Source organism: Urocitellus parryii, chromosome 12 (assembly GCF_045843805.1).
Source record: "Urocitellus parryii isolate mUroPar1 chromosome 12, mUroPar1.hap1, whole genome shotgun sequence".
In the NCBI taxonomy this organism is placed as follows: domain Eukaryota; kingdom Metazoa; phylum Chordata; class Mammalia; order Rodentia; family Sciuridae; genus Urocitellus; species Urocitellus parryii.
Window position 1 is genome coordinate 62,010,241 of NC_135542.1, and position 22,662 is coordinate 62,032,902.

The 22,662-nt window shown below is 35.2% G+C and overlaps 1 protein-coding gene across 3 annotated transcripts in view; it reads right to left on the bottom strand.

The window, feature by feature from the left end:
- The window catches only part of Map4k3 (mitogen-activated protein kinase kinase kinase kinase 3), a 186,872-nt gene that overhangs the window by 79,526 nt on the left and 84,684 nt on the right, over positions 1-22,662 (bottom strand). For all 3 annotated transcript variants that reach the window (XM_026410129.2, XM_026410130.2, XM_077791693.1), the window contains 4 exons: positions 11,479-11,543; positions 5,215-5,270; positions 4,638-4,685; positions 1,141-1,183 (listed from right to left, as the gene is read on the bottom strand). In XM_026410129.2, coding sequence (XP_026265914.1) covers positions 1,141-1,183; positions 4,638-4,685; positions 5,215-5,270; positions 11,479-11,543 — 212 coding nt within the window. The remainder of the gene's footprint in view (positions 1-1,140; positions 1,184-4,637; positions 4,686-5,214; positions 5,271-11,478; positions 11,544-22,662) is intronic.

Consider the following 22,662-nt stretch of genomic DNA (forward strand, 5'->3'; position numbering starts at 1 on the left):
ACAACATCAATCACTGCCAGGAATTTGTTATGATTTTTTAAGATAAGTATGTTGAGTTCTTATATTTTCTAGTCTTTGGTAGTATATCTTTATGTAACATTGTTACAGAATATTAAACTGTTGGCAGAAACTGCTTACCAAGTCATTGGCACAGAATAGGACTTATCTTTTTTTCTTTTCCCATATTTATAGATAAATCATCCAGGAAAACTTTAAAATGTTAATTATTAGATATATATTAATCTGATTAGGACTATATAGTTCAGGTTCAGGGGAGCTGTGGATTGCTAGGCAAGTGCTCTGCACTGAGTTATATCCCCAGCCTTGTTTATATTTTTATAAAATAAACACATACTTTGAATTTTATGTCCTATATAGTTCAAAATAAATTGTTTCCATATTTATTACTAGATATTTCATTTAATACTTAATAGATACCACTGTTCTAAAACTACTATTTGATTATTATTAATATTTTATATTTTTATATTATTATTAAATAACTATACTGTTTTATTATTATTTCCTGTTTAAACAAATCTCCCTTTATAGGGGCTTACCATCACTACAGCAGTGCTGATGTATGACTACTCTGCAGCTTGGACATTTTTTTTTTTGTCTTTCAAATTAAGTCATTATTTAGGTATTGAACTCTGTTTTAATCATGATTTGAATCAAAAGTTACAAAACAAAATATAAGTTACTGTTTGAAACAAAGCAACATTCAGTAATATTTTATTTTTTTGTAAAAACCGAAGTAAAGAATATAGACTTATGAATTTATTTTTGTTTGTCTTATTTTTTGCTTATAAGACAAATTTGTATAGATTTCTTACTAGAAGTCATGTTCCTGGGTTAGAGCTGAAAGAATTCCCAAAGAATATCATTTCATAATATCTTTGTGACAAATCTATCTTATGTGAAGGACAGGCTTTATCACTGTTTAAGAGAAGATGAATCAGATATAGAGAGAAGACATGCCCTGCAATAAGATTACCATCTAAAAATACCAAGATGCTGTTCAGGAGAGGGGAAATCTAGTCCTACAAAACAACAAAAATAGACAAACAAAAACCCAAATACAAAGACTTAACTATTTTTTAGAATAGATTTGTTCATCAAAATTCCAAATTTACTTACCGAGTTTCACATGACCATTATCCGTTAATAGAATGTTAGCTCCCTTCAAAGTGAGAATATTTTAGTTAAAGGAGGAAACAGACATTTTATCAGACAGGACATATAAAAGATTAAATACACATATTTAACAAACAATTTAATAAATAATCAGTTTAAAATTAATAGAAGAATCAGTCTTAGGCCTAGAAATATTTAAAATTTAAAGTATGCTCAATTCATAGGGAAATTACTGTCCACATCTTAGGCAATTTGATTATCTTTATAAAATGTTCTGCCTTTAAAAATAAGCTGCTAGCAAAATAGCAAAATAGTATGAATGTTAATATAAAATTGATATATATGCTGTTTTCATCTAAGTGTCACTTCCTCTTGATGATAAACCACCACAACACTGAAATATTACTTAACAACAGCAACTGTTATATAAAAGTTTTCAATTGCTTGTATTGAGCTTTAAATTTGACCACTGCTGGGTATGGCGGCACATACCTGTAATCCCATAACTTGGGAGCCCAACACAGAAGGATCCTAAGTTTGAGGCCAAACTGAGAAACAGTGAGGCCTTGTCTCAAAATTTTTTAAAAATAATAAAAAGCACTAGGGATGTAGCTCAGTAATCAAGTGTCCCTGGGTTCAACCTCCAGCAATGTATGTATGTATAAATAAATAAATAAATAAATATTTGATTATTATTTCTTATTTAAACAAATCTCCCTTTTTAGGGACTTACCATCACTACAGCAGTGCTGGTATATGACTACCTTGCAGCTTGGACATAAGGTCAAGTATCCCAATGGGCCACCCATTATATAAGCAACTAACCATAGGCCCACAGAATTAAAATGCACCAGTCTGCACTTAAGCCACTTTTGCTTCTTCTTCTTCTTCTTTCTTCTTTTTTTTAAGTTGTAGATGGACACAATACTTTTATTTATTTTTCTGTGGTGCTGAGGATTGAACCCAGTGCCTCACACATGCTAGGCAAGCACTCTAGCACTGAACCACAACCCCAGCCCTCACTTTTGCTTCTTGCCCTAAGCTCAAAGAAGATAATAATGACTATTTTGTTTTCAATAAGCTCAAAGCTGTTGGAAGGAAAGAAATACTGTAACCCAGTATCATAGGCTTTTCTATTCCTTCTTTTCTCCAACTTTTAAATAAGCAAGCCAAAGTAGGCACCTCTTTAATCCTGGGTGCCATCAAACATTGAGATAGGCTTGGGGGAGAAAATTTGTAAGTCTTCCTCCTGTAGTCAGTTATAAGAAGCAAGACCTTGGGTGGGGAAGAAAAAAGAAAAGGAAAAAGGAGATTAACAGATTCCCAAATGTCACTAGTGAAGCGGAACTGCACCCACTGATATTAACATAGCTCTAAGGAATAATGGGAAAAGGGAGAAAAATGAAAGAAAGGAAACTAGAGCAGGAATTTTAACTTATCTATGCATAGCCATTGAGGCTTCTGCCAGCCTTCAGTAGTCTCCCCTGTTTCAGATTAATTTTTGTAAGTTATAATTTACCTCATGCGACATGTACATCATGGCCTTTGATCTTTCCCTTCATCTATCCAGCCCTCTCTCCCTGAGAGGTGACTAGAGGTACTATTTTAACTTCTGGGCCTATAGTGATAAATAACTTCTAGTTCTTGTGGAATGTACATCCAAATAGGAGGAAGAGAAAATCTACCTATTTATCTATGAATGAATGAATTAACAAGTGATTCAAAGTCAGGCAGAAATAAGCACTCTGAAGACAAAGCAGGGAAAGGAAGCCCTCTCTAATGCAATAAGAGCAAAAATCTTGACGGAGTAAGATACACTGCCATACCCAAATCTGGTACAAGAGCGTTGCAGGAAAAAGGAACAATCAATACAAAAACACTGGGCCAGAATGAGCTCCATATATTCCAAGAATAGCAAATTCAGTTTGGTTGGAACAGAATGAGTAAAACCAAGAGGAATGGACTGTGAAATGGGTTCAGAGAAATGGAGGGACCAGATCATTCATAACCTCATAGGTCATGGTAAAAGAACCGGAATTTTATAGAGTATGATGGAAACCAATGGAAGTTTATAAGCAAGAGAATGAAAACTGATTTTAAAAGATCACTTTGGTCACTCGGTAGAAAAGTGATCAGAGAACCACTCAAGAATGCGAGCAGTGAGACCAGTTAGAAGGCTACTAGAGAAGTCCAGGAGAGATATAATGTAGCTTAGACAAGAGTAAAGACAGTGGTACCTGTCAGAATTTATCCAAGTCTGGCACAAAAGTCCCTGCATAATGCAGTTTCAAATTCTCTAGCCGGCCTCAACTCCTATTAATTCCATATACTCTCTTCAATGATACGATACTGACTTTATGTTCTCTAAAATGGCCACATACTTTCTAACCTGTGTATCCTTGTTCAGATTCTTCTTTTCTCTAGGAATGCATGCCAACATCCATTTCTCACAAAAATCCATCAATCTTTCCAGATCATCTAAGTGCCAATGACATGGCACCTTAATTTATCCTTCTTCATGTAATCTCTTCTACATTTGAACTCCAGAGTTCTTTGCTGTGTCTTTTAAGTGGCTTTTGAAAGATATCTAAAGCATGGAATCTTAGCAGTTGATCTGTAAGTCCAATGAAATTCCAAGGAAAATTTGAGGGCGTGAGTATAAGGACATTTTCTGAGGAGAGAGTTTTTGACTTTCACCAGAGACTAAGGAGCAACATCAAAAAAAAGTTAAACTCTATGTTATAGAAAAGGGGAAAAGTAGGAAGTAGGATGAACAAGGAAAGAGGACAAAAAATAAACAAACAAAAAAAGAAAATATCTATATGAGGAAGATGGCAGTAGCTTTAGAAATACCTCCAGGTAGCCTACCACTGGGCCTAATTTACCACTGAGCTAACCTCAGCATGTCCAGAGTAGCAGATCTCCTCTGCCGGCTGAAGGAAGACCATCAGAAAATACTCAGATTTAATTTATTCATTTTGATACATTAGTAATTATAGTTCCTTACTATTACTGAAGCTCACTAATAAACTTACTAAAAAACTATAGGGCTGGGGATGTGGCTCAAGCAGAAGCGCGCTCGCCTGGCATGCGCGGGGCGCTGGGTTCGATCCTCAGCGCCACATAAAAATAAAATAAGATGTTGTGTCCACCGAAAACTAAAAAATAAATATTAAAAATCCTCTCTCTCTCTTAAAAAAAAACTATAATTTGATGAAAGTATCTGAATTTTACAAATAAATAACTCCAAATAAGCTAACAAGAACTATTAAACTATTAGTCCACTGAATTATATCCTTTAAAAGGAGGAATTTTTTGGTATGTAAATTATATCTCAACAAAACTACTATAAAAAATTAAACAACAGTATCACTCACTTTTATTATAGTAATGGTATATTTCAGATAACAATCAAACATAAAAAACAATTTTGCTCAATAATTTGATCAGAGTATTTAAAAATGAAGAGCAGGTTATTAGGTTAAAAATAGAATGTATACCTTAATATCTCTGTGCATTTTTCCTTTACTGTGAAGATAATATAGTCCCTGGAATTTTGAAAAACAGAAATGTGATCAAGATTTTATCACAGAGTATAATTTTGGATTTTAAGTGATTAAGTAAGTAGTAATCTCTGTATATTATTTACTCCTTACAGAAAGTCTACCAGTTATCTTTAACTTATGAAATATCTTAGAAGACAAAGAATAAAGAAAATGAGAAAGGTAAATAAAGTAAATGATTTTTCTAAGACAGTTTTCAGTAAACTTTATAAATAATTTGAAATAATTTTCTTAATCCAATTAGCATCAAAATGAATACTGAGTCCCATGGCGGTGCTTAATTTTCAAGCCTTTCTTTAGTACTAGAAGGAAATAAAAAACAACAAATTCATAGTGCTTGAATTTTAGGTTATATCATCACATTTAGGCTTCACAATATCTACTTGAAATATAATAAATTTATCACAATTAAAAAATGTTTTGCCAAACTAGACTATTTCATCCTTACTTTATCAGATGATGCCCAATAAACATTTAAGTTAATCAAGAGTATTCTAATTAGTATCTGATTTACCTGTAGTGTTTCTCTGCTTACATATGCAATCTGCAGTTCTGAGAGAGGGCCAGTTACTGTAACAGAAGAAAGTTAATATTAATAAGATTAATCGATAGACGTTTTTTCGGTAAGTGACAAAGTCTTACAAATTCCATTGAGCAACAAACTTAATATGCATAAAAGGTGCCAATAAGATGTGAGCTCCATGAAGGCAGAGTTCTTGTTTTCTTTTAGTCTGATTTGCTCGTTGCTGTATCTCCAGTGTTCAGAATAGTGTCTGCACAGAAGAGTGGCTCCCTGTTTATGGAATGAATGGTCACTGAGACTGATGACATTTTCATTGTAATATCTTGTTAACTGAACGTCACCTTCTAAATGTTAAAAGAATACCAAGAGGTTTAGCTAGTTTTTATATTACAAGGGTTTTTTTTTGTTGTTGTTGCTGTTGTTGTAGTTGAGTGTAAAATGTATTATGGTTAATTTTAAATCAATATTTTCCCTAAAAGTGTTAACTTTGTAGTTATAAAATTAATATATGTTCACTATAAGAGTGCCAATCAGTAGAGCAGTTTGTAAAGCAAAGGCCTCTTTCTTATCCAAATATTACTCAGTAATAAACAATACCAATAAGTTTGGTCTATAACCTACAAGATGATCTTTTTTTCCCCAAAGCTATAAATTGAACCCAGGGCCTCACGCAGGCCAGGAAAGTACTTCACCACTCAGATTAGCCCCTTGTATGTTTATTTTGAGACAGGGTGGCACTAAATTGCCTGAGCTGGCACAGAACTTGTGATCTTCCTGCTTCAGCCTCCCAAGGAGCTGGGTTATGTGTGTGCCACTGTGCAGGGCTCCAGATGCTTTTATGCAGAAACATCTTTTTAAAAAAAAAACATATTAATTTTTTTTAGTTGTAGTTGAACGCGACATCTTTATTTTATTTATTTATGTTTATGTGCTGCTGAAGATCGAACCCAGGGCCTCGCACATTGGAGGTGAGCGCTCTACCCCTGAGCCACAACCCCAGCCTGAGACATCTTAATAATACATGATCTATAACTTACAAAGGAGTTATATTCTGGTAAACTCATTCTAAGTTGAAAACATCCTAAGTAAAAAATGTATTCAATGCAATTACTTATGAACACCACAGTTTAGTGATACAGTACACAGTGGAGAGCAAGTGGTTAACTCTTGTGATTGCATGGCTAACTGGAAACTGTGGCTCACTACTGCTGCCCACCAAAACAAGAATACATACAGTACAGTATATATCACTAGTTTGGGAAGAAGTCAAAATTCAACAGTTTTCTCTCAATGTGTATGGCTTTCTCAACATTGTAAAGTCAAAAAATTGTAAGTCAAATCATTGAAAATCAAGGGTGATCTATATGTGTACATTGCACACATCAGCAAAGATGGCACTGCATTATACACACCATTTTGAAACCTGCCCTTATTTCACTTACCAACATTATCTATGTCTCAAGAATATCTTTTCTATATATATGTATATATGTATGCATGTGTGTGTGTGCATATATATATATGGCCTAATTTTATCATAGTATTTCCTGTGTCTTAATCAGCTATGGTTTAAACATGTGTCCCTTCGAGATTCATGTTGAAATAATCTTCAGTATAAAGGTATTAAGAAATGGGACACTGAAGGTGACTAAGCCACCAGGGTTTCTTGCTTATGAATGGGATTCAAAGCACTGTTCAACCCTTCTTTGCCCTTCTACCTAGACACCTAGACAGAGCCATCTATCAGGGCAAGCCTTCACCAGACATGGAACCTAGATCTTCACCTTGATCTTGGATTTCTCAGCCTCTAGGACTATGAGAGAAATAAATTTCTATTGTTTATAAATGATCCACCGTCAGGTATTCTGTTATAGCAGCACAGATGGACTGAGACAGGTATAGCCAGTGTTGAAGACATCTAGTTAATTTCTCTTTTTTTGCTATTAAAATTACTTTAGAATACAGAAACACATTGGGTGAGAGACACTACTCCAAAAATTGAGTTAAATCCCAATGATGGAATCCTCTGTTAGATGGTTAACTCACATAAATGTAACTTTATAGTTTTATAAACATGTTTAGAATAGCTGTGGTATTTTATAGGAAAGAGAAATCTATTTCACTTAGATTCTTTTGAGGACACATCTAGACTTACTTGTCTGAAAAAAAATCATATAATTAATTTCTGTGATTTCTAAGCCCCCTCACATTCAGTAAGAGGCCTCCTTGAGACTTGTTTCTACAATATGACAAACACAATAACCTGAAAATAAAACCCAGAGAAAATTTTCTTTCTTTTTTTTTTTTTTTTTTGAGAGAGAGAAGAGAGAGAGAGAAAATTTTAATATTTATTTTTTAGTTTTCGGCGGACACATCTTTGTTGGTATGTGGTGCTGAGGATAGAACCCGGGCCGCACGCATGCCAGGCGAGCGCGCTACGGCTTGAGCCACATCCCCAGCCCCAGAGAAAAACTTTTTAAGATAACCTTTCAAAGGCTTAGCTGAGACCAAGAACGGTAAGAGACTTTTTTAGAAGCCACAAACAAAAAGGAAAAGAAAATTAAGTAAAACTGTGAGAGAATAGTCTAGCTATGACTTCAGGGACAACCTGTATTAACTAAATCATTAAACTTATAATTTAGTTTAATCCTCTATCCGGGCACAGAAGACAAGGCAGAGTCACAACAAAAACCCACAAAAGGCCAGGGCCCTCAAAGGACCACATTCTCATTAAAACAACAGACAAGTACAGGAGACGAGTAGGGATTCTGGCTGTCATGGCAGGGACCTGGATAGGAGGAAAAATGTCATCACAGGCCTGTTCACCCACGGTTAAGGTTCAAATATAATCTGAAAACAATGAGCTCCTGAGGTCCCAGGAAAAAACTCTGGAAAGATGTATACTCTCAGAAGTTATATGGAATTCCCACTGAAAAAGTCCACTAAAGATGACTTCAAAATCTAAAATTATAAAATAAGTGAGAAAGCAATTAACTATAAATGATATAACAGAATGGGAGAAAGTTGTTAAAGGACAATATGAAAGAGAAAATAATTCAGCAGAAAAATAGAGAAAGCTTATCATGCCGGAGCAGAAAAGGGTCTAATGTTGACTACAGTTCGAAGAAAAGTTAAAGGAGAGAAGGAGCTTGTGGGGAAGAAAACATAAATTCAAAATATGCACCCTCCTATGATGGTTGAATACAACTCTATGAACTCCTTGACATTTCCTCTTGCAAGAGTTGAAACTTGATTCCCTTCCTGAGCCTGGGCTGCACTTATTTGACTTATTTCTGAAGAACAGAATACAAAGAACAATGCAACAGAAGCAACAGCGTGCGACTTCTGAGACTATGTCATAAAAGGCTTTGCAGTCTCCTTCTTGTTCTCCCTATACTCACTTGTCCAGGGGATGCCACATCATGGCCACACAAGTGCTGTGGGGTAAGATCCACATGGGGAGGAACTGCCTGCCAATAGCCAGCAAGGACTAGAAGCCTCTGCCAATAATCAAGTAAATGCACCATCCTGAAAGAAATCCTCCTGCCCTAGTCAGTCTCATGCGAAACCATGAGTTACAAGCACCCAAATGACCCACAGAAATGTTGTAAAAGCTGTCAAACTTTGGGTCATTTGTCATAAACCAATAGATAACAAAAATACTTTCCCATTTAAGAAGACTTAAATTTTTTAAGAAATTATATAGAATAAAGATAGAATTAAAGGGCAATAAAATAAAATATAAAAATTGGCTTAGTGCAAAAATAATGTGGCAAAAAAAAAAAACAGGTTTGAAACCCCCAAAAGGGTTGATCTTTGCAAAATGACAGATCAAAATATGTGTTTTAATTTTGTCTTATACACCTGCAAAAAACCCCAACAAAAACCTCATAAGCAAACTAGGGTTTTTGAAAAGGAAGAAATTTCTCTTATACCAAATACAGAAATCCAGAATATTACACTTCTCCTAATGTAATGAAAATGTGATAAGGAGGAGAGGAGAGATACAGAAACAAATGAAGAAACATGACCTATGTGACGACATAAATTTACAGCATTATTGACTGCTCATAGAGCAATGCACACTGCTGTGAAGTAATCCCTTGTGGCAATGTATACTACTTTTTGACCAACCCTTTGGTGCAGAACAAAAGAGTGAACACAAAAAAAGAATGTGTGGTTTTGTAAAAGCATGTGAATTCCCAGTATGCATGTTTGAGAATATCCAAGATACCATGAAACTATCGTTTTTTCCACTAATCCAGTTGTTGATCAGTGTAAACCAGAGACATAGAAAATGTAATGTGTATCTAACTGAAATTCCAGAAAAAATAGCAGAGACCAGGGGAGAAAATATTTGAAGAGATAATAATTGAAAATTGTCCAGATCTAATGAAAGAGCTAAGTTCTCAGAAGTACATGAAGTCCTAAGTAAAAAAGTAAAAGTAAACCCACACTTAGACACAAGAAACACTAGAAATGAAGAGAAAAAAATTTTAAAAGCAAGAAGAGAAGAGCAGAGATTTCTGCCAAGGATTAATAATCAGAAACACATAAGGTCCCAAAAATTAAAGAAGCTAAAAGATAACTGTCTAAAATCTTCAAAAGGCTGAAGGAAAATACTTGCTAATAACAATGTTATGCCCACTTAAACTATCTGTTGAAAGTTAGGGACTGGGAAGTGCTGGGGAGGCAAATTGGCCAAATAGTATTTTTACATTGTGTGCATGTATTAATATGTAACAACAAATCACACCATTATGTACAACTCTAATGTATCAATAAAAAATATGGGGGTGGGGGAGAGTTGAGGCAAACATTGGAAGAGTTGATGAAAAAAACCTTAAGAAAAAAAAATTTAATCAGCAAGTTGGTGAAACAACAGTAGAGAAATTAATCCACATTAAGACAAAGAAGGGGGAATAGCTTTTTTATTTAGAGTATACGGAAATCACAAGCTTCTAGAAATACTGTTTGTTCTGCAATGTAAATTAATGTCAAATCTCTTTCGATTATCTCTAAATCTTTGAAATCAAAATGCCACTCATAAAAAAGAAAATATGTTCAAACATTTTAAAGAACAATCATAAAAATATAATAAAAATATCCTTAGAAAAGAAATAAATATTTCTTCATAAAGAAGAAACATTCCTGGGCTCTTCAGGCTCCCCATACACACTCCCAGATAAACAAGAGTGCTCTCCCGAGTCACGAGTTACACCTCCCTGTGGCTACACAGTGGTTTCACCCCCTAGAACACGCTTCCTATTCTTTCTACTCAAAGATTATCTATTGTTTCAGGACCAACTTAAGGCCCATTTTTCTCATGAAGTTTTTGATTTCAGAGAATTCGTCATTTCCTTCTTCCTAGTTCAATTGTGGTTAGTAGTACATTAAGACCCTATTATATAAAAGAGAGGAAAAAAAAAAAACCATGTACACTATTTTGTCAATCTTTATGTCAAGCAAAACCAACCTACACCAAGAAGACACAGTGAAATACAAAAATATATAAAAAAATAAACAGTAAAATCCCTATCCAAATGGTCTTTTACCATCTGCATTATTAAAATTAGCCTCTTCAATCACTTAAGAGACCCCACACTGGGAAACATAGGCCCACATTCTATATGAAAAAAATGAGATCTTTATTTTCCCCAAGATTGCTTGAATTAAGATACTATTTTATTTCACATTAAATCAAAAAGTACCCCTTTTTGAATAGAGTAAGTCTACTTCACAGTCTGTGACAAGAAACTGACACAATCAGGGTAGAAAAAGACAATAAATGCTGCTTATTTTACTTTACAAGTCTCTTTCATAAATGCCATTAATCTCAATGAAAAATGTTTTAATCACTTTGGAATTTGTCAGACTTTGATCCTAAGAGAATAAACATTTAATTGATGCTACCAAAACACAGGAGAGCCAACACTTATTTATCTATTGGATATTCTACTGGTTTGGTATGTCTCAAGTCTTCTACATTTGTACAAGGCCTGAGTTTAAAATTTTGAACTAAAAATAATGTGCCTTCTTCAAAACTAGAAAATAATTTAAATGCATATAACCTTCCAACTTATAAAGTAAATACTCCTTTCATTCATATATATCTTAAATACCTGTGTATGTGCCCAGTCAACATACTGATAAAACATAGCTCTTTCCCTAATACAATATTGATATTTTAATGTTGTAACCATCTATGTTAAGAAATTCTACTTCATACCTATAAAAATATAACTTTGGTCTCACCATGATAAATATCCTGTAAAGAACCACCTCCACAAAATTCCATGCAAATCCATAGTTTATCTCGCCTGCAAAGAGAAAAGAGGCATGTGTCAGATCTTCATAATTAAAACTGTCCATAATAATAAGTCTCCTAAAGTTGTAAACCTTGGAAAAATCACATAAATGCAATGTGCTATCTTTAACCTATCTTTAAGATGCAATGTGCTATCTTTAACCTGAGCTAATTAACCTCAATGAGTAAATGATAATGTTGCTATAATTCAACCCACGGTTTTACTTTTAATTTTTTTTATTGTTGATGCACCTTTATTTTATTTATTTAAATGTGGTATTAAGAATCGAACCCAATACCTCACACATGCTAGGCAAGTGCTCTACCACTAAGCTACAACTCCAGCCCCCAGAGGTTTTAATATTTAAAATACACCTGGATATAAAGCTGTCACCAGGCATATCCACACAAAGAGATATCCCTTTAGTTAAAAACCTCCCCTCCCCGACAGTCTATATGCATTTACCTACATTCATCATAGAAAATGACAATACATTTTTTTTGGTGGTGGTGCTAGGGATTGAACTCAGGGCCTTGTGAATTCTAGGCAAGCACTCTACCAACTGAGCTATATCCCTAGACCAAGAAAAATGACAGCATTCTCATCACATCCAGATTCAACAATGATCTTCCCAAAATAATCTGTTCAAATTGATCCTTGTCTTTCTATAGCATTTGTCTCTCAGACTCACATTCTAAGTTATAATGGTATAGTCATAGGGGAAATAATTAGGATTGATTTATATAGCTTATTCCTTTGTTTCATCACTCTTTACTTAAACTGCCCTTGAAAATGTACCACTTTCAGGGGCAGAGATGGAATAAAAAGTCTCTGAACTCAGCAAGCGCTGTCTAATGCAAAAGAAAGCTTCTACTTTAATAACATATCTGTCTTTCTCTCCAATGCCTTCATGGTGCCTAGAATATCCACCAAATGAATATTTTTCCATAAATGAACCAATGCATGAGTGACTGAAAGTATAAACAAATCAATTAGATTAGGAGTCAGCAAAATACCAACAATGGACTAAATCTGGTCTGCTGCCTGATTCTATACAGTTTTGGAACTACGAGTAGTTTGTTTTGGAACTGGGGATTGAACTCAGGGCCACTCAACCACTGAGCCACATCCTCAGCTCCACTTTGTGTTTTATTTAGAGATAGGATCTCGCTAAGTTGCTTAGGGCCTCACTTTTGTTGAGGCTGGCTTTGAACCTGTGATCCTCCTGCCTCAGCCTTGAGCTGCTAGGATTACAGGTGTGTGCCATTGTGTACTACTTTGTATACAACCAGAGAGATATGAAAAATTGTTCTCTATGTGTAATAAAAATTATAATGCATTCTGCTGTCTCATATAAATTTTAAAAAATAATAAAAAATATTTTTAAATGGTTGGGGAAAAAAATCAAAAGAAGAACATTTCTTGACATGACAATTTTAAGAAATTCACATTTTGGTGCCCACAAACAGTCTAGGCTGCTTTCACAGCAAAACACCAGGAGAGCTATGATGGAGATCATGTGGCTCATAGAGCCTAAAATATTTACTATATGACTTTTCAGAGAAAAAGTCTGCTGAACTTTGATTTGATTAATGAATAATCTAGGCATGTATTAAGTTCGGTAAAAACCCAAAGATGAAAATACCCAGGAAAATCAAGAGAAGGTTTTGGGAGGAGATTACAATTGGATTGGATCTTGAGAATAAAGTAGGAATTCACCAGAGAATTACAGGGAAGGAATCTATGCAAAAGAATGAAAACTTGAAAGATGTCACAAATAAAAGACTAGATAATTTAATGTGAGTTGAACAAAGGCTGTCAGAAAGGATAAGGGTCAGAAATGAGCTAGAGTAGGCTGAGGTCACATTGTGAAATAATGCTTGGTTTGTAGACTCTGCCATATGGTTATCTTCATCTGGTCTCCTATTTGTCAATCTCTCTAAAAATGTGGTACACAGAAACAAGTGCTACTCTTAGTTTTGCATGAACAGTGTATTAAAATCTAGAGTTGCTGAAATGCTTGCAGGGGGTCAGATATGGTGATGAAGGTTGGATTAGCCAGACCTAAGAGGTGACCTAACATGGCTGGGTGTGGTGGTCTATGCAGCATACAGCAAGGGAACACAAAATATATGAGTGCAAAGGTCAGCTAACTGTAGAATGTGGAGTACAAGGTGCCACGTACCTAGAAGGTAAAGCTGAAGAGATTAAAGCCTAAAAAATATACATCTAAAGTGATATAAGATCTCTAATTCACAGGTGGACCATGTCCAATGAAATGGAGTCATTATAGCTGACATAAAAATTTCTTGTTGGCAGTTTCTAATATGGCAAACATCAAGAGATATGACCCACATAAACATGAGCCATCTGAAAGGAGGCCTGCCTTAAGAATGCTGAATGGAGGTCTGGGGCTGGCAGACATGTGTTTTTTCCAAAAGGAAGAATGTAATTGTGACTAGAGGTTGCTACACTAAAGTTTAAATCCCCCAGACTACCAATTATCGGCTTTATTTGAACACTCTACTTCTATTAACTTGGCTAAGGACTGTCTTCAATTTCTTGAAGCAACTAAACTGAACTGCTGATTTATAGTTTGTAGTTAACTGAAAAATCTTTTCTATATAAACAGCAGTCAGATCAGTTTTCTTTCCAGCTTCTTATTTGTATATCTGCTTCACGGAAACTAAGGATAGGACTTGTCTTTATTTGTTAAAATCTCATCCTATTAAAAAAAGGGGGGGAGTTCTGACTCATATCCCTTTGCTTCTGACATGCTCTTATTAGTTCTGGTAGTATATGACTGAAATATGCTTTGGCACAGACATTGTGATACATGTTTACATCATGTTTGATCCATGCCTTTGTGGCAGTGAGTTAACACTGTTAAGTATCCTAATTGGACACCCCCCCACACACACACACTATAACTCTCTTACTATGCAGATGACTTCCAATCTGGCAGGCCCATCAACCAATATGCTTTGGGATAATACTCCAGCTCCAAGCTGGTATCTGGAATGCAGTATTCTATAGCCTGGCCTCTTTAGCTGAATCCTCTCTAGAGTACTGGTTCACAGTGTGGTCTGGGGTACTCTGAGACCCAGAGGAACAGCAAGGTCAAAACTGTTTCATAATGATACTAAGAAATCGTGTTCCCTTTATACTTTCTCTTATGAGAGTGCAGTGGAGTTTCACAGGAGCTGAAGTATGATGACGTCATCTCTGACTGCAGTATGTGTTTATGGATTAAGTTTTAAAATTTTTCTGTCTTAATTTCTAAATATGGTAAATGTCAGAAGATATAATGAACATAAATAAAAGCTCTTTGAGATACTTAAAAAAAGCAGGCTGAATGACTGTCTTGGGGTCTGCTCAAGATTAAATGAGATAACATGTAAATTACATAGTAAAGAACTTGGAATACTGCATAAATGTAAGTTGCTTTCTATTCCTGCTGTAAGTTGTCTTATAGTATACTTATGTAAGTTGTCTTAAATTGCTCCATGAACTCGATGAAGATAAAAATACATAAAATTATTTTTCTTTTTTAAGAAAAAAGATAAGTGAGATGGGATTGAACTAACATGATTTTTCATCAAATTCATGCTAATCACTTCTTTCTTATAAGTACTAATTATCTGATTAAAAACTCATCCTAGGGGCTGGGATTGTGGTTCAGTGGTAGAGCACTCGCCTAGCATGTGCGGGGCCCTGGGTTCGATCCTCAGCACCACATAAAAATAAATGAATGGAATAAAGGTATTGTGTCCAACTACAACTAAAAAAAAAAAAAAATTAAAAAAAAAAAAAAAAAACTCATCCTAGATGTTGGCTGGGGAATGATGACAGACATCAAATTTGATAGCCTGTAATTTTCTATAAATCACCTTTTCCCCTCCTTTGAAAATTGGTTGCTGCTGATATCTAATCTCTGACACCTCTTCTATTTGTCAAAAGACATTCACTGATAGTGGATGTCACAATCACATTTGCTACAGTTTCAGTATAATGAGATACAATTTATATAAATCTAAAAACTTAAATTCTCTTGAAGTGTCTAGTCGTTCTATAATTATCTCCTCACACATCCTATGCTTCAATTCCATCTTAATAATGCTTTCCTACTTTCCAATTTGAAAACAATTCTCCTTGGTAGAGAAAATGAACACCATAAAGGAGTTTTCTGCTTATTTCTTAAATATTTTACAATTAAATAGTTTTACACTAAAAATTAGTTTCTGTTCTCTCTTCACTTGCTTAAATATACAGTTTTCTATTCATTCTATGTAAAATAACTTTCCAGCTTACAGAAAGGGGGGAAAATCACAATTACATATTACTACTTACTAGTTTATTTTTTAAGATACTTAAAATATTTTATCTTCATAACATTCTATTTAGTTGAAGTCTGAAAATACTTGAATGATCAGAATCTATTAGAAAGATGACTCCATCTGTTCTAGGAATGTCTCTATTGTGACGATAAGTCTGCTTTTGCATTTGGTCACTCACAAGCCATCTATTTAAACGGGAGAGAACTTTAAGTCAATCGGTCTGTTTTATGCAGGAGAACAAATTATAAAATCTTTGTCCCTCTGTATCTGAATTGGAATAAAATTAACCACTTAGGTAAATTTTCAATGTAACAGTATTAATTTCCTGACCCAACAAATCTCTAGAATTTTTTTTTTTTGAAAACATCTTTCTTACAAAGAACAGAAAACTAAGTACAGGTATGCAGGGAAGGGAGTCCACTTCTAACCTTCAGTTCCATGTTTCTTAAAGCACACAAGGACCAAACTTCTAATAGCTATCTCATTGATCTAGAAGTCCTATTTCTAAAACACACTTTTTAATTTTCTTACATTGTGAAACTCAATACAGACTTAAAACTGACTGAACAAACTAAACATGATTTGTTAAATTTTCCCTTGAAAACAGCAAAATTTTAAAAGTAAAACAAACTGGCCATGAGCACTAGGAATCAGTAATTGTGTATGTCTGCCAGAAACTGGCTTACCAAATTCACTTGAAGTGTCTATCTTACACACTGAGTCCCCTAGTCCCTGTCCTATACTGTGTTTTTTTCTTGCTGACTAAGGTACTCACCAGTGGTTACTCCACTATATTTACCAAAATAATCCAACTTCTACCTAAACCATCAGTATAAAAAAATAAGAGAAAACTTCACTACGTAACAGATATTTTAACACAGGATTAACTATTTAACTGTGAGCCAAATTTAAAAATGTTTTGGTTCAGCCTGGTAACAAGTACCTATAACCCCAGTAACTTGGGAGGCTGAGGCAGGAGGATGGCAAATTTGAGGTCAGCCTTAGCAAGTAAGCAAGATCCTGTCCTGAAATTTAAAAAGGGATGAAGATGTAGCTCAGCAGTAGAGCACCCAAGGCTCAGTCCCCAGGACCAAAACAAAAATAAAAACAAAACAAAATGTTTGGTTTATTTCTAAACAGATATATAAAACTTTACTGCATTTCAAAAAGATATAAGTAACGGTGCTTCCCTTCTCTCAGAGAGGCAGCTCTGCCCTTAGGGGATACAAAGTGACCTAATTCTTTGTAATTATACCTAACAACCCTCAATATAGCCTAATAATATTTTCTAAAGCCCCAATTCTCTCAAAACCTCAAAGAACAGATAGTAGCAGAAAACTGATGAAATCCATACATAGTATCTCAGTTTAGCTAGTAGTATTGTGCTGATGTTACTTTCTTGGTTTTGACAAATGGACCTTAGTTGTAGACGTTAATATTAAGGAAAGGTGAATGGTGGATATACACAGAGAACTATACTATTTCTGCAACTTTTCTGTAAATCTAAAATATTTCAAAATTAAAAATTTCCTTCAAAAAAGGTAACTGAGCCAGGCACAGTGGTGCACATCTGGAACCTCAGTGACTTGCCAGAATTTTGTTTCCTGCATACTCCATGGTATTGATGCTAAAAAGTGTTGAAATGGCTGACGACCACAGATACAAGGCTAAAAGCCAGTAAGTATTACAACTGAGATGTGAAAGAAGTACAATGAAACATTTCCAGATTAACTCGCAGCTGAAAAACAAGATAAAACCCTTAAAATTAGCTAAATTGCTGAGTCTGTCTGGATATTCTTACAGTGGAGTTGTTGAAACTCATTCACATTAGGTATTAAGATATTACATGTTGACCTATTTATTGCTTTTTGTGCTCTGCCAATGGCCATCATGTAGTTGTAACAGCCCTTAGCATTGCAGTTGCAGGCAAAGAAATAACCCAACTTGACAGGTGTGTTGGCACATATCTGTAATCTCAGTGACTCAGAAGGCCAAGGCAGGAGGATTACAAGTTTGAGGCCAGCCTCAGCAACTTAGTGAGATCCTATCTCAAAATCTAAAAATAAAAAGGGCTGGGGATATGGCATAGTGACAATCTCTGGGTTCAATCCCCAGTACTCCCCAAATTAATTAAAAACAAACAAAAAATGTAGCTGAGTACAAATAATGACTTAACTGTAAACTTCATTTTTATATTTCAAACATTCAAAAGGCAATTATAAACACATTCCAGTTAAGATTCTGCTATTTCCCTTCCCAGTCCTGTCTCTGGTTCTAGGAACAAAACAAACAAACAAAACCACCCAAACCGGGCTATGGTTGTGGCTCAGTGGTAGAGCACTTGCCTGGCATGTGTGAGGCACTGGGTTCGATCCTCAGCACCACATAAAAATAAATAAATAAAATAATGCTATCGTGTCCAAAAAAATGTGCTAAAAAAAAAAAAAAAAAAAAAACCACCCAAACCTTCTGGTTTTATATAACTCTAGACCACCATCTCTTTCTTGGATTACTATAACAAAGGTACTGTAATAAATTTGACTAAACTCCTATCTCAATCCCTTACCCCAAGTCCAAGTCCATCTTCCATAGAATACATAAACTTCCTGTTAAAATCTTTGAAAAAAGTTTGCTCAAATCTTCTAGGTCTTTATTAAGGCTTAAAAGGATCCTTTTCACCTAATCTCCCTAGCCTTACCTATTACTACATCTATACCCACAGGCTCTACTATGAGAATATAAGCTGTCTCCTGACTATTTCATAATTTTTTTTTCATGCATGCATTTTCTTTGCCAAAATTTGTGGTTTTCTACAACATAAATGCTTACCAATCTTTTTTAAAATTTTTTTGAGAAACATTTGGGAAGTACTTTATTCACACAGCTTTCTGACTCCTCTACATCGACAAATCAGACACCCTTAGCACTTTCTGTGCTTTACATCAAAATTATTATTGCAACTAACACATTAGTTGCTTGTGTCTACTTCTCCTAGATTACAAACTGCTTATTAGGTTTGGAAGGACTAGGTTTTCCTATCTTTACAATTTCAGAAACCAATACAGCACTCTGTAGACTAAGCAATATGAAACACTTTGTAAATGGTGGTGTAATGGTAATACAATGGCAATAAAATATAATGGTAATATAATATAAATGGTGGTTTGCAAATATTATTCTGAGATAAACTGCACATTTAAACTAGTACTCTTCATTTCAAAGGACTAGCATGTCTGATCTATATAAAACCGTACTGTACGAACCTGATTTTTAAGGACCATTTGTTGTTTTTTAACTTGAGTTTGAAGAGTTCAAACTTAGGAATGTCTCAATTTTTTTTAGCGTATTCTTAAAAGATATAGCTGGCTAAGAAACACTGAGAAGGAACCTAAAATTAAAATCATCTTTACCTTAAAAGCAATAATTAAGCTCTAATGAGAATAAAGACTAGCTCTGTACTGATTTGTTTTAGAAATGTACAAATATTCAAAGATAATATGCATCAAATATATGTGACTACTTATTTTAAATTTTAAATCTCCAGGGAAAACCTCTATCTAGTTTACTTTTTGTTTCTTTGGAGATAGAATCTAACTGTGTTGTCCAGACTGGCTTTGAATTTGTGATCCTCCTGTCTCAGCCTCCTGAATACCTGGGATTATAGGTGGAACTATCGTGTCAACACATCCAGCTCTTATTGTACACTATGGTAATGACATTGAAGAGCAGAGCAGGCAAGGTCTTTTTTTTTTTCATATTTTTTTAAAGAGAGAGTGAGAGAGGGAGAGAGAGAATGAGAGAGAGAGAATTTTAAATTTTTTAGTTTTTGGCAGACACAACATCTTTGTATGTGGTGCTGAGAATCGAACCCGGGCCGCACGCATGCCAGGCGAGCTACCGCTTGAGCCATATCCCCAGCCCCCAGGCAAGGTCTTATTGAGAAGAATGCCAGGCACTCTATTCTACAGGAGTTCAGTTTCAGAATCTCTTCAAGAAGTAAACATAGCTACTCTGTTATAAAATGGGCCTCTAGAACTTAATTATAAGCTGATTATCTCTTCAGAAAATTCATGGGTAAGTCTGGCTCCCAGAGGGGCAAGTTTATCAGTGGTCAAATCATATTTGACCACTTCTCTTGATTTTCTGTCCAAATTTGTTATAATAAGCTGTAACAGAACAACACAGAAGTGGTAATGAAGAGTATTTGTTTTAAAGTGGTCTGTACCAAGACCCCTTAAAAAAGCTCCTTGCTCTTTGTAAAATCACTGGCAATGAGAAAGAATCCAAGAAATCAGGTTTCCTCTGAGACTAAATCTGGCCTTCCTGGGCTAGGCAATATTAGTTACCAAAAAGACATTTGCAGAACCAGGCCTAAGTCTCAGTGCCAACAATGAATAGTAAGATTGCCTCAGGGAGTCGTTATTTAGCACTCTATTTTTTCATCTATGAAAAGCATGGGCTGTGTGACAAGATCTCTCAGCTCCAACACCTTACAAGTTTAATCATTACTCCAAATTTGGCTGAGTCTGGACTTTAGTTAGAGAATAGGGGAAGACTCTGTACAGAAGAGTTAGAAAAAGGGAAGATTAACTGCTATTCTATATTATACTTTGTTTTGCTTTCCCATCATTTTTTTTAAGTCAGCAATGCCAATTAGAGAATAAAATCATATATTTAAACCAGCACTTCCTGATCTTAGACTCTACAGCTCAAAAAGAACATGGTTCTATTGAAAATATAATCTTAACTTTGTCTGTTTTACTTTGGTTTCTGGGTGATTTTCCTCTTTTTATACTTTAAGACAATAACATGAACACCACGCAGCATCAGTTACATTCTAAGCTTTCGTGGCACTCCACTTATGTACTTATTCACTGACTTCTTCCAGCTATTCCATCATGTAGATAATATCATCTCCATTTTATAAATGAGGAAATCGCTGGCACAGAGTGATTAAATAACTTGCTACATGTCACGCCATTAATAAGTGATGAAGGGATGGAAAGGACGGTAGAATGAAACAGACATTATTACCTTGTATTCATGTACGATTACAGTACGGGTGTGACTCTGCACCATGTACAGCCAGAGGAATGAGAAGTTGTGCTCTGCTTGTGTACATTGTGTCAAAATGCATTTTAATGTCATATATAACTAACTAGAACAAATTAAAAAAAATTTTTTTTTAAATGATGAGTCCTGATCCCAAGATCTTAACTAAAGCTCTTAACTATCATATATCTTACTGTCTTCCTGACAAGAAGATTGTGCTCATTTCATTACACCAAGGGTACCATGTAAATGCATGAGGCTATCCTGAAATAATAGGTGAGGTTTTAGCTGTCTCATAGTACTGGAAGATTCAAATCATGTTTGAGAAATTCGAAGATCAACATCCTTGGGGAAACATAAAAATTCTCTTCAAAAGACCAGCTTACCCCTGGGAATAAATAGTTTATAATGCTTCCCCCAATTAAGTCTAGGTAGGTCATTCTGTTAGGACAATGGCAATAAAACAAGTGTTTTGAAGTGGTAATTTTAACTATGTTGACAGGAATTAATTATTTGCATAATGAAGTTAAATGATTTTAAAGAGACTGTTTGAGCTGATGCTGGTTCTTCTGCTCCCTAACATATAAACTGTTAGGATATTGTCCGAACCACTCAACATTAAAGTAGTACTAAATTGGCTTATTAAAGAATCCATCCAAAATGCATAACAGTTATTGACTTATCTCTACGTGAAAAGGGCTAGTGAATTTCCTAAAGTTTCCAATAAGAGACACTCCCCTCCCCCCTTGCTATTCAGGCTTGTGTGGGCATGCGCGCGCGCACACACACACACACACACACACACACACACACACACACTTTTAGAGTGGTTAGAACCAAGGATTGAACTGTTGTTAGGGCAGAATTCCCCAGTCTTTCCAACCTGCTGTGCTCAGAACAAAAGGAAGAGTGTTTTGCACCTGGTCCTATGAGAATGTGAGCTTGCAGTAAGTTACAACTATAATACACTCCATCAAAGCTGAAGCACTGAAACGTTTTTCGTTTTTGTTAATACATATGAAATACTATCAATCTTCCTTTTGGAGGGAACTTAAAAATGACTAGATCACAATGTTAAGACTCACAGCTGCACATGAAAGTTAAAACATGATTTAACTCTGAGGGATCCCCTACAGAGTATTGCATGGGAACCTGGCTTAGTCCTGCCAAAGCAATATAATGGCAAATTCATAGTCAGGTAAGTTCACATCAGGACCTAAAAAAATAAGTTGCTGACAGCTACTCAAGAGGATGAGGAAGGGGCTGGGGATGTGGCTCAAGCGGTGACGCGCTCGCCTGGCATGCGCAGGGCGCTGGGTTCGATCCTCAGCACCACATACAAATAAAATAAAGATGTTATGTCCACCAAAAAACTGAAAAAAAAAAAAAAAAAAAAAAAGAGGATGAGGAAGGAGAATCACAAATTCAAGGCCAGCCTGGGCTCTGTCTCAAAATGAACAAAAACCGCTGGGTGGACATAGTTTAGTGGTATAGTGCCCCTGGGTTCAATCCCCAGTGCCATGCACGTGTGCGTGCCCATACAGTAGTTAGTGAAATAATTCTATTCCCTAGTTCTTTGGACAAAATGAAGGAAAGGAATAAAATAATATTCTTGAGGCCAGAAACACAAAAAACACAAAAATTAAGGTACTGATAAAAATAGGAAGAGATGCTCCTGACTGAATCCTCCTACATCTAGAAGAAAGGGGCAACAGACAGATTCATAGACTAAGCATAAAAGT